At 38.7% G+C, this 13,795-nt stretch overlaps 1 protein-coding gene across 2 annotated transcripts in view; it reads left to right on the top strand.

Moving 5' to 3' along the window:
• Positions 1 to 13,795, top strand: part of A1CF (APOBEC1 complementation factor) — a 55,108-nt gene that overhangs the window by 29,086 nt on the left and 12,227 nt on the right. For both annotated transcript variants that reach the window (XM_049855708.1, XM_049855709.1), the window contains exons 6-7: positions 6,523 to 6,620; positions 12,735 to 13,008. In XM_049855708.1, coding sequence (XP_049711665.1) covers positions 6,523 to 6,620; positions 12,735 to 13,008 — 372 coding nt within the window. The remainder of the gene's footprint in view (positions 1 to 6,522; positions 6,621 to 12,734; positions 13,009 to 13,795) is intronic.

Below are 13,795 nucleotides of genomic sequence, written 5' to 3' on the forward strand. Positions count from 1 at the left end.
AGCACACTCCAGGGTTCCCGAGAAGACTTGTGCTTAGGAGAAGTGACATGTAAGCTGAGAGCTAAAAGTTGATGCAGTTGTAGGCATAGAAACTGATAAGTGTGTGTATAAATATTGCTCCACCAACACTACCACCCCCATTGCATGTTAACTTTAAACCTTCCCAGAGAGAATACTACTACTTATTTTCATCTAATTAAAACATATATATATTTTTTTTTTTTGGAAAGAGCTAGAGTGAGAAATCACTAAAAGGTTGCCTTCTTGCATAGCCATTGGTTATCAGCTTTCCCAGTCTGCATACCGAAGGGAGGCATGGCAATGCCCAGGCACTGTCAATTGTAATGAAAATAATGCATGCCAGATCCGTTCACGTGCTCACTCTCACTCACACCTTCACTCTCTTTTGACATTTCCCCCTTGGACCTAAAATGTGTCCAACTGTTCCAGGGCACATCTTGAGGTTGATGGCACAACGCTCAGGCCTCTAAAATGTGTGTGACTTGTTCTCTTCCACACTCTGCAGAAGAATGTGAATTTCAGAGGTTGACTGACTAGCAGACGCCTGCTGCATTGGGAGGGAAACACCAGAGGTAGCTGGGGTTTTTCCCAATGGAAACAAAGTATTACATGAGCCCCTACCTGTCTAGAAACACTCCTGCAGAGAAAAGGGCAAATCACTCTTGTAAATTTTTCTTGAAAGTTTGAGTTTCCAGAGGAACCTGAATATTCACTGCAAATAATTGACAATATGTAATCTTGAACCTGATTGACCTGAAAATATTATAATGTCACTCAGAGAAACACATGAGAGAACAGAAACTGGGGCCTTAAAATGTTGTTGTTGTTGTTGTTGTTTTCTCTAGTGTAGCCTAAGGGCATCTGCTGATGTTTCAATTATAGCCACTCTACAAAATCTGATTTCCCTACACCAGTTTGGTGGCATCAGAATCACCTGGAAAGCTTGTTAACGGATTGCTGGGCTCTACCGCCAGAGTTTTTGATTTGGTAGGTCTAGGTGGGGTGGAACCCAGAGAAGCCCTGGTGGGGCAGTGGTTAAAGCGCTTGACTGCTAACCAAAAGGGTAGTGGTTTGAATTCATCTAGCCACTCCTGGCAGAAAGATGTGACAGGCTGCTTGCATTAAGATTTAAAGCCTTGGGAACCGTATGAGGTAGTCCTACTATGTCCTATAGGGTTGCTATGAGTTCAAATCGACTCAGTGGCTGTGGGTTTGGTTTAAGTAGGGCTCAAACGTTTGCATTTCTATTGTTGTTGTTTTTATCGTGTGTTGATTCCAACTCATAGTAACCCTATAGGACAGAGTAGAACTACCGCATAGGGGTTTCTAGGCTGTAATCTTTACTGAGGAAACCATGGTGGCCTAGTGGCTAAGTGCTACGGCTGCTAACCAAAGGGTCAGCTGTTCAAATCCACCAGGTGCTCCTTGGAAACTCTGTGGGGCAGTTCTACCCTGTCAGATAGGGTCGCTATGAGTCAGAATTGACTTGAGGGCAGACTGCCAAATCTTTCTTCCACGGTGCTGCTGGGTAGGTTCGAACCACCAACCTCTATGTTATTAGATGAGGGTATTTGCATCACTCTGGGACCTCTCGTGGGAAACCCTGGTGGTGTAATGGTTAAGTGCTACGGCTGCTAACAAAAGGGTTGGCAGTTCAGACCCTCCAGGCGCTCCTTGGAAACTCTATGCGGCAGTTCTACCCTGTCATATAGGATCGCTATGAGTCGGAATTGACTCAACGGCAATGGTTTTTTTTTTTTTTTTTTTTTGGTTAAGCTTTACTGAAGCAGACTGCCAAATCTTTCTTCCATGGTGCTGCTGGGTAGATCCGAACCAACAACGTCTACATTATTAGATGAGGGTATTTGCATCACTCTGAGACCCCTTGTTTCCTCCTTGGAAACCCTATGGGGCAGTTTTACTCTGCCCTATAGGGTCGCTATGAGTCGGAATCGACTCGAGGGCACTGGGTTTGTTTGTTTATTTTTTTGGTTGGGACCTCTTGTTAAGTTTCTAGGTGGAGGGAACTTCTGGTGCTGCTGATTGAGGACCACACTTAGAGAACTGTGGTTCTATGATAACCCTCCCTTTGACATCAGGTATGTGTCTCTTCAGGTATTTGATGTGCTACAGACAGCTTGATAATGAACAGAGTGGTATTTCTTCAATGCCTTATATTATGATTTCAGAGAATCTTTTTCTTCATAGCTGATGGATTAGCCCCTGACAATGACCACAGATATTTTAACTTTAAGTTTCTCTGGCGTATCCTTTTCCCAGTGATGATCAATGAGCAAACTCCTATGCACCAAAGGAACATATTAAAATAAGCCATGTGGTGAATACTACTGTAAAAAAAACCAGGTTTTATGATATAAACTCTTTCTAATTTGTCTGTTTTATGAGATTAAATTTTCATATATTAAGTTTTGCAAAGCAGTTGCATCTGGACATTGCCACTCAAAAACACAAGCAGATTTCAAATATCTGCAGGCAGAATTTCAGAACACCTATATCGATTGTCATCTGAAGTGACACGGAAGTAATGTGAATGATAGAAGCTGGGGTGTGAATTGACTGATAATATTCCTTCGTGTGTTTGCTAAGTGTACAAAGCCCTGGGCCAGAAATGCATAAAGACAATGCCAAGATGCCTTGAAGCAGATCTTGTTCTCAGTGTAGCGGAGTCTAAATGGAAGGTGGCACTGAAGGAAAGAAGCAAAGACTGGAAAGGTTGAGGTTCTCACTGGCCAGTCTCCTACTTCTCAATTAGTGAGATTAACCGTAAAGTTGAGTTATGATAGTCACACCACCTGACCCTGAGGGAAATAAAGAGACCCAACTATTTTCTGCCTTGAATTTTTTGTTGATACTGTGTGTTTCCATTAATGGAAACATGCTAAATCATTGAGGGGTGTTGAATTTTTGGCAGATAGTATGGATTTTTTTTTCCCCCTCCAACAATCCTACTCTCCAAGTCCTGAGGGACAAACGTTGTCCCACTATTTCTACCCTGGACACCCTCTAGAGTCCAGACATACAGTGTCCCAAAGAAATTTTTTCAAAATTTCTCCTACCAAAAATGCACACACCTCATACAACATCCTGTAGAAACAGTAATTTGTGGTGCATGCCTGTTTTTTTGGTTTCAAACAGTCATAAAGGCCCCTGTCTTGGGGCAACATGGACTGTCAATAGGAAAGCAGCTTCCCAATGGACCTGAGTGGGGGAAAAAGTGGGTGGGCAAAGAATGCCCCAACAGACACGAAAGGGTTAATTATGAGTTCCAACCTTTGTGGTTTCAAATATTTTCATTTATCTTAACCATTCTGGCAAGACAATTTTGGTCTGTACAATCACTGTCAAAAAAAGTCAAATGCTGAATGCTGTGGGGAGAGGGCAGAGAAGTGCCAGAACATTTTAATTATACTTACATTTCAGAGCTAAGATTATTCCAAAGGAAGATAATTCACAGCCATTGAACCATGTGGTAGAGTAGAGACCCTCATTGCCTTTGTAACCTAAATCTAAGGGGATAACTGAACTTTGATAGGGGAGAGGAAGGAAAAAGAGGACTTTTCTCCTCCTCTGAGCCTACCTGACATAGCATCCCATTCCTATGTTATCTCTGGGCACTGAGGACAGGAGGCAAAAACTTGGTCTTTCAAAATGCACCCAACTGAGGTCTAATAAGCTAAAAGAGGATAACTGACATTCAAAACTGGTAGTGTTTGTTATGGATTGAATTGTGTCCCCCAGAATAAGGTGTTGTAAGTCCTAACCTCTATGCCTGTGGTAAGACCAAAGACTACAGCCTTCATTATGGATTACACTTAAACATTAAAAAAAAAAATCCTCACAACTGGACCGATAAGCAACATCATGATAAACAGAGAAAAGATTGAAGTTGTCAAGGATTTCATTTTACTTGGATCCACAATCAATACCCATGGAAGCAGCAGTCGAGAAATCAAATGGCATGTAAGTTTTTGTATGAGAGACTGACTTGATTTGTAAACTTTCAATTAAAGCACAATAAGAGAAATAAAATGGCATATTGCATTCAGCAAATCTGCTGCAAAAGACCTCTTTAAAGCATAAAAAAGCAAAGATGTCATTTTGAGGACTAAGGTGAGTCTGGTATTTTCAACCACCTTACATGCATGTGAAAGCTGGACAATGAATAAAGAAGGCTGAAGAAGAACTGATGCCTTTGAATTATGAGGTTGGTGAAGAATACTGAATACACCCTGGACTGCCAGAAGAATGAACAAATCTGTCCTGGAAGAAGTATAACCAGAATGCTCCTTAGAAGTGAAGTTGAGGAGACTTCATCTCACATACTCGGGACATGTTATCAGGAGGAACCATTCCCTAGAGGAGGACAGCATGCTTGGTAAAGTAGACGGTCAGCAAAAAAGAGGACGACCCTCAAGTAGATGGACTGACACAGTGGCTGCAATGATGGGCTCAAGCATGGCACAAGACTGGGGAGTGTTTTGTCATTGTGTTGTGCATAGGGTCACTATAAGTAGGAACTGACTTGAGGGCACCTAACAATTACAACAACATGCCATTGTTATAATCCCATTTGGGAATGGGTGGTCTTCATTATGTTAATGAGGCAAGATTAGTGTAGAGTATATGTTGAGTCGATCTCATTTGATATAAAGAGATTAAGCAAGCAAGCTAGAAGAGAGGTGGGGGAAGGTTGATGCCAAGCCACATGGAGATCTCCTAAACTGTGAGAAAAAAAAGATTTGTTAAAGCCATGCACTTGTAGTATTTCTGTTACAGCAGCACTAGATAACTAAGACAGTAGTTAACAAGTTTCTATCTTATTCTCACTCTGGGTTAAAAACTCTATTTTTAAAATTAAGTACATAACAATATATTTTTTTTAATTTTATTAATAAAATGTAAAATATACAGGTCGACTATCTCGGTACAACTTTTTTTTTTTATCTTTACGTGTTACCATCAACATTGCAGTTCTACAAAGAAGTAGTTGTTGTTGTTATTACACTAGTCCTCTACATAAAAAATAGGTTAGGTTTGTTTTTTTTTATTATTACACAGTAATATAAACAATAGTTGTAAAATATTTGTGAAATACCAGATATATAAATTAAAATATGAAAGTCTCTTCATTCTCCCCTGTTTTTTCTCCCCATTCCTGATGTAAACCCTATTAACAGTTTGGTTTGCATCTTCTCAGTTCTCTGTGTATGTGTATTTATATTTATATGCACATATATATGTGTTGGTATTCTTAAAACATAAATGCTTAATATTATACTTATTATTTTGTAACTTTTTCAATGTGTCTATGGGTCTTGGATCTTCCCATGTAAGTACAAATAGGCCTTCTTTGTTCTCTTTAAAGACTCCTTGGTATTACTTGGCATGAATGTACCATATTTAATCACTTCCCTGAAAGTGGATAGTGAGGTTGTTTCATTGTTTGCTATGACAGCAGTGGTGTAATTGCTATCTTTGTGCATGACTCTTGTGCGTATGTGTGAGTATTTCTGTAAAAGGCATTCCTGAAACTAGAATTAACCTACAACGACATTGCTTCCAAGCTTTAGATACTGTGAACAGCAACATAGGGAACCATCTTGTTCTCAAATGTTCCTTCAGAAATCTTTTTTTTTTTTTTTTAATCAAAAGTGTATTGGAAAAGGAGACCTGAGTGCTTGTTTCTAACTATGTGGACTCATAAATTTCACTTATCTTGTCAGAACTTTAGCTTCCGAATATTTAATGTAAAAATAAGTAAATTAAATTTAATTAAGGAAAAATTAAAATGGAAGATTACTAATGTCCCTCCTATCTTTAAAATTCTATTATCTAAGACAAAAGAGATAAGCAATTTTTTTTTTAGGGGTGGGGGAAAATCATAAAATTTAAAAAGGTAATTCCCTAAATCTATGTTTATAAGATGACCAATAATTGAATTCAAATGAATTCAACAAATTATTTACCATGTATAAGATGTTCCCTTTTACATTATATGAGATGCAAAGTAAGATACTGTGTCCTTAAAAATCTTATAACCTAGGAAGTACATACTACACAAGTGCATGTGAATTATAATGAGGCATAATATAAACTCACTGCCATCGAGTGAATTCTGACTCATAGCGACCGTATAGGGTTTCCAAGGCTGTAAATCTCTAAGGAAGCACAGTGCCACATCTTTCTTCTGTGGAGCTGCTGGTAGTTTCCAAATGCTGACCTTACGGTTAATGGTTGAACACTTTAACCACTGTGCTACCAGGCATAATAAGGGTATCATAAAATAATTGCAAACAAAAGCTTCTGTTGAATGTGTAGGTTTTAAACCTGGACATGTGAAATATTCTTGATGAGCTGCTTACCTAAGTATTGGTTTTCCGAAAAAAGCCAATCAAATAATCTTGGAAACTAAATGCTAAATGTATCATTTTCAGTCCTATCTCAAGTTTTCCAATAGGGCTACTTTCATTCTATTTACAGGTGCTGTGGAGAGGGTGAAGAAAATCCGAGACTATGCTTTTGTGCACTTCAGTAACCGAGAAGATGCAGTTAAGGCTATGAAAGCTTTAAATGGAAAGGTAACGTAGTAAATCTTTTGATAACCTATTAAGAACAAAGAAAAATATGTACAGATTCCATCAAAGTTTGGTGTGGAAACTCCACTTGAAAGAAGAATCCTGCAAATCTATCTCACTAAGACGTTCTCCATCTCTGACATGGCCACCTAAAAAAAAAAAAAAAAAACTATTGCCGTCAAGTCAATTCTGACTCACAGTGACCCTGTATGGTCCCTATATGGCCACCTCAGTCCCTATAAAATGCATGAAACAGAAGTAATGAAAAATACAATGCAGATGTGGCTTATATGTCCAATTCTACCTCTAATCTTGGACAAGTCATTGCCCTCAATTTCCCTGTAGAGATAAGACTGGAGAAAATTACTTCCAAGGTGTTTCTCCCAGTTCCAATTTCCTCTTGTTACTGCCAACAGAGTATCACTTTTAGTGCAGTGTTTTGGAGGATGATGACCAGAAGAGATACCAAAGTAACTTTTACCATTCTGCCCTTCAGAGTTGGCTCTCCCAACTCTGGAAGGCTTAGAATCTCTGGTTTCGCCAAGATTGGAGTCTGGGGAAAACTGATTTCTATATCCTTTCTATTTATTTGTCTACAAAACAAAGACAATATTTATATTTCAATCCAATAAACATTGAAAATCTTCCATAGGCCACTTATCAAGCCTAAAATATCTATCAAACTGCTAAAAGTCTAGCAGTGAAATAAGAAAGGTACATAAAAGTCATTAAAACACACAAAAAGTGATGAGAGGGTTCAACAGAAGAAGTGGGTCATAAAAAAAAAATCCTTATGAATGTAAAAATATCTGAGAAGCCATGAAAATGGGCAGAGTTTCAATAGACAAAACATGGCAAAGAAACAGTCTGAGACGGAGGCATAGAATTTGGACAATGCTAAATATGATTGGAGAAGAGCAAAAAGTAGGTCAATCTGGTTAGAACATAATGCACACAGGGCTATTTTACCCATCAGGCCTTGAATCAGTCAGGCTTCCAACAGGACACACGGCCAAGAGACTGATACAAAGGTGTGAGTGGAGGGTAGTGGGCTCACAAGAGAGAGTACAATGGAGCTGTTACTACCCCTGGAGTCAAAGGGACAATGGGCAGGAGAAATAACAAGAAACCTGCAGGAGGACAGAATTGTGTAGAGCAGATCACTTTGAAAGAAGTAGCAACCTTTAGTGGAGGGACACAGCCAGCCCAAGGAGACCACTCAGAGAGGGAGTCAGGAAAATAAATGCGCTGAACTCATTGTTTTCTCTCTCTCTCCAACCCTGTCAGGGCTCCACATTGGCCAAACCCAGTCATAACCCAGAAGAACCAGGAGCCCTAGAGAATGCTCATGTAGAACAGCCTCCCAGAGCAGAGATCAGACTGGAGAAGGTTGGGGGGTAGATCTGGAGGGCAAATGGAGAATCACCTGCACAGGTCCTTCAGACACAGTGATGCCCAGGGCACCTGAGCATCTCAGGGGCCTACAAAAATACTTGAGCCCTGAGGAGAAAATAGTACTGACTCCAAAATATAAAAAGAAAGTGACAAAACAAAAATGAGTATTTAAATAAATGCCTATGAAGAAAAACATTGTCAACTTCATTGATTATTAAATTATTGTAAAAATGTTAATACTTTGAAAATAATTTGTAGTTTAGATTTTCTCAATTTGAAAACATTGGTGAGTATGCCTGATGATTGCCAAGAGGACACAGTAAATCATAAATTAAGTGTTAAAGTCAAATAGTTATCATTGAAAAATATTAAAATTTTTCCCAATTTTTACAGCTAAAATTAATTATAGCAATATATACATATATATTATATTGTTAAATATATATCAAATATATTTAACTATACTGTGATGTGATGTACATATGCGCACATATGGATATTTATACTTACTTTAATAGACAGGTTGAGACTTAAAATCTTTTTTTTTTTTTGTGCAGTAGAATAATGATTATACTTACGAAAACCAAACTCATCGTTGTCAAGTTGATTCTGATGCATAGTGATCCTATAGGACAGGGTAGAACTGCCCCGTAGGGTTTCCAAGGCTGTACAAGGCTGTAATCTTTATGGAAGCTGACTGCCACATCTTTCTCCTATAGAATGGATACCCAGTGCCGTTGAGTCGATATTCCAGCTCATAGCGACCCTATAGGACAGAGTAGAACTGCCCCATAGAGTTTCCAAGGAGTGCCTGGTGGATTCGAACTGCCAACCTTTTGGTTAGCAGCCTGAGCACTTAACCACTAAGCCACCAGGGTTTCCACAGAATGGATAGTGGGTTCAAAACACCAGTCTTTTGTTTAGTAACTGAGCACTTTAACCACTGCACCATCTGGGCTCCTTAATGATTACACTTACAATTTGGGAAAATAAACCTAGTAAGAGTTGAGAATTTATAAATTTGGAAGGGAGATGTAGTGGAGACTAGTTAAAAACCTTTTACAGTCACCCAAATGGAAAGAAATAAAGGCTTAAACTAGGGTAAGAATGGAATGTAGGAGATTCCCTGCAGAGGACTATGGCAGCTGAATCCAAAGGACTCAGGAGCTGATTGATATGGGGTGAAAGAAGGATGACTCAAGGCCATTTCCAGTTTTCAATATGGGAGACTAGGTTAATGCTGTTAGGACAGTCAAGAAAGGAAGCCTATTTAGAAAGAAATATGATGAATTGAGGTTTGGACATGATTATTCATTTATTCTAGAAAGATCTATGGATGTCTATTATGTACAAGAAAGTTTGCTGGACTTGGGGCAATAGAGATTAATAATATATAGTCCTAGCTCTTGAAAATCCTAAACCATTGAAAATACAATGTTTTTGCTATTGCTGTTAGGTACTTTGAGTCAGTTTCGACTCATAGTGACCTTACGTATAAAAGACACACAGGCCAAAATGTTGTCTGGTCGTTGCTATATCTGAGCCCATTGTTGCAGCCACTGTGTCAATCCATCTCCTTGAGGGCCTTCCTCTTTTTCACCGACCCTCTACTTTACCAAGAATGATGTCCTTCTCCAGGGATTGGCCCCTCCTGATAACATGTCCAAAGTTAAGTGAGATGAAGTCTTGCCATTCTGGTTTGTAATGGAGCATTCTGGCTGTATTTCTTCCAAGACAGACTTGTTTGTTCTCCTGGAAGTCCACAGTGTATTCAGTATTCTTTGTAACACTGTAATTCAAATGTGTCAATTCTTTTTTAGTCTTTTTTATTCATTGTCCAGCTATTGGATACATATGAGGCGACTGAAAAGATCATGGCTTGAAAAAGGCACACCTTAGTCTTTAAGGTGACATCTTTGCTATCAACACTTTAAAGACATCTGTTGCAGCAGATTTATTTGCCCAATGAAATATGCCATTTGATTTCTTGACTGCTGCTTCAATGGGTGTTGATTGTGGATCCAAGTAAAATGAAATCCTTGACAACGTCAATCTTTTCTCCATTTAACACAATGTTGCTTATTAGTCCAGTTGTGAGGATTTTTGTTTTCTTTATGTTGAAGTGTAATACACACTGAAGGCTATAGTCTTTGATTTTTATCAGTTAGTGCTTCAAGTCCTCCTTGCTTTCAGCAAGTTAGGTTGTATCATGTACCTATTGAAGGTGGTTAATTAGTCTTCCTACAATCCTGATGCCACATTTTTCTTCATATAGTGCAGCTCTCAGATTATTTGCTCAGCATATAGATTAAATAAGTACAGTGAAATGATACAATCCTGATGTACACCTTTTCCGAATATATACTATGCAATATTCCCTTGTGTTCAGACCAAGGCTTTGGGTCGGTTCAAATCACTTCAGTCATGGCCAATGAAGCAAAATCAGAAGAGACCCAAATTTTTTAAATTTGAGTGAACTGGAATGATAACCAAAATGGGAAAAATTGCAGGTCAAAGTCCTGGAATGGAAGACTTCGAAGAGGAATAGTGAGCCCTTTCAGGAGCCTGATGTGAGAGACTGAGTTATTGGCAGGATGTTGAAGAGTGACACACATTCAAAATGATGAGGTCAGCTGCCATCTTTGAGCCTGGCAATGCTGTTTCCAACTCTGCCTGTCAAGATATTTGGTTGTTATACAACATGCATGCTGCCCTTGTTTTCTAAGAGTGAGATTAAGTTTCTAGCAGGGGTTCAACCTGTAATTTTCCCATTCTGGTAATTGTACTGGTTCATTTACATTTTAAAAATTTAGGTCTGTTCATATATCTCTAAAAAAAAAAATCCTGGATCAAAGGACTGCCTCTTGGTCTATATACAGATTCCATATAAGCACAATACTGGGTTTAAAATGGTGTTGGAGAGGGCAGAGGAATGCAGAACAAAATTGAGTAAAATAGAAATCTGACTTTTCAGTAAAGGATCATTCGATTCAAAATGTCTCTTGATATGGAAATATCTGTTTGACTCTCTTCCTCAAGATAGGACTGGATTCAAGGTCACTCCCTTCCTTCAATACACTAAGTCTATTTCTTCTAATTAGATCAACATAAATATAAAATAGTCAAATATCAGCTGGGTTTTAGCTATTTTCCAGTGTGTCCCATCAAACATATTTGGCACTGCTCCTGCTACTTAAAAAGCAGGATACATACATGAAACTAGGGACAAAGTGCCAGAAGCTGATCAAAATGTCAAGATGACCATGCAGCACACACTCTGTCCAGCAAATTTCAATGATTCAGGAACTATGGAGTTACTCACAAAATCCGAAGATAAGGGTAGACACTCAACTGCTGTAAAAGGGAATTTTTGCAGGTAATTTTACATCGTTTCTTTATATAAAATAGAGTCCCATTGCATTCTTATTGAAAAGAAGCCACAAATGCTTAGCAATGTTTTTAACACCTTGTTCCTTTGGTAAGAAATATATCTATCAAGTATAAATTGAGAGTCATGTTTGTCTTTTGTATGCAAGCAATTGCACAGATGTGCCCACGTAGATCTACCTACAACTGCTATTTTCAACATCTGGAGCTGTATTCAACATCAAAAGCTTCTGTAATAAACTAATCACTGTAATAATTCTTAAGAAACCTGGGTAAAGCCCCTGCCGTTCCTATATGTCAGTTCCTAAATGTTCAGCAAAGAATTCTCCAAATCAAAATATTGTTTCACAAGGAAATATCTACGGAGGGTGTGGGGGTGGGGAAGGGAAGACTGTAATAACTTTGTAGATTCACCCTCCTTGAGTAGGTCCCCACTTGCACCTCTCTTCTTTCCTAGTGAAAACTTATCTCTTGTGTAGCCACTTCTAAGGAGCAAGACTTTTAACTGGCTGTCAGCTGAAGGCCTGATTCAAGGTGTAATATTTGATGTTCTTAGTGTTAGTTGCCCTACAGTCGATGCCAATTCATGGCGAACCATGTGTGCAGAGTAGAATTGCTCCATAGGGTTTCCAAGGCTGTGACCTTTCAGAAACAGAACATTAGGCCTGCTTTCCAAAGCAAGATTTCTGCTAGGAGTCAAGCACTTAACCATTTGCGCCACCCAAGGATGCTTAATAATTGAAAAAAGTCACTTTATTGGTTTCCTCTCACCCATTGTACTATGCTAGGTAGTAGTGAGTACATTCCATACTTAAAAATATATCTATATAATCACATAATAGAAATGTTACACAATTTTCTGTCACAGTGACTATACCCAGATAATAAAGTTATAACCATTATATAAAGGGACAGTGGCCAATAAGTCACTATCAAACCTGTTGATATCTCTTGCAGCTTACCAGCAATACCACTGAGTGAAAATCAGCTGGCACTAAACACAAACTTGTCTATGGAGAGACAAGATAAATAACCAAACTCATTGCCGTCGAGTCAATCCTGACTCATAGTGACCCTATAGGACAGAGAACTGCCCCTATATGGTTTCCAAGGAGTGCCTGGTGGATTTGAACTGCCGACATTTTGGTTAGCAGCCATAGCTCTTAACCACTATGCCACTAAGTTTTCCAACAAGATAAATAGAAATGAAAAAATTAGTAAACATGGCAACAAATGGACTAATTCTTAAAAGGCTACATGTTACTAGAGGTCAGCCACACTGTGCTCATATCATCATATCTTCTCACATTGCCTTTTCCTTGCTCTTTATAACAGGTGCTGGATGGGTCCCCCATTGAAGTGACCCTAGCCAAACCAGTGGACAAGGACAGTTATATTAGGTACACCCGAGGCACAGGTGGAAGGGGCACCACACTGCAAGGAGACTACACCTACTCTTTGGGCCATGTTTATGATCCCACCACAACATACCTTGGAGCTCCTGTCTTCTATGCCCCCCAGGCCTACGCAGCAATTCCTAGCCTTCATTTCCCAGCCTCCAAAGGACACCTCAGCAACAGGGCCATTATCCGGGCCCCTTCTATTAGAGGTAACACCAGTCAGCTCTTGCCCCAAGATTTCAAATGATTTGAATTGCAATGCCTTAGACAAATTTTCTCTGCTGGAAAGAAAGGAGGAAAATTGTTTATTAAAAATCAATTATTATAGTGATAGTTTTCCTTCCATAAGAAATCTTTTTTCACATTACAACTGGTTATTGAAAAGGAAACTTGGTCAGAACATAGTGCAAATGAGCCTAAAGCATAAATTTGATCTTGGCATGGACCAATAAAATTTGCACAAACAAAAACTCAATTCTATAATTGTGAGCTTATCTTTTATTGTTGGACAGCCATCTTCCAATCATACATGACTCAGTATTGTATGGTCCGATGGAAACCAAATATCTTAAATAGCAAAAATATTTCAAGGTGCATGTATACCTGATAGTGATTCAGTGGCGTCACCTTCTGGTAAAAAAAAAAAAAATTTTTTTTTTTTTTTTTTTAGAAACCACAAATTATCATGAATAGGAGATGCCCTCATCTGCCCTCCCCCTAGAAATATATTTCGCCTACTAAAAAGCTACACTATTAAGGAAATCCAATGTTTTTCTCCAGGATATGGGGAACTAGATAGTAAACTCCCAGATAGGAGGAAAAAAAAGTCAATCTTACTGCCAGACAATAAATATTTCCTCTTTGAATCTGTTCAAGCAGTTTAGAGAGCTCAGTTAGCTCAAACAATATAATAAAAGCATTCTTTATTTCCAAGAAACCATTTTGTCTCTATCTTGTGGACCCCTTCAGGATGTGGCTAATGCCAACAGAATCCTA

This window comes from Elephas maximus, chromosome 16 (assembly GCF_024166365.1).
Source record: "Elephas maximus indicus isolate mEleMax1 chromosome 16, mEleMax1 primary haplotype, whole genome shotgun sequence".
Taxonomy (NCBI): domain Eukaryota; kingdom Metazoa; phylum Chordata; class Mammalia; order Proboscidea; family Elephantidae; genus Elephas; species Elephas maximus.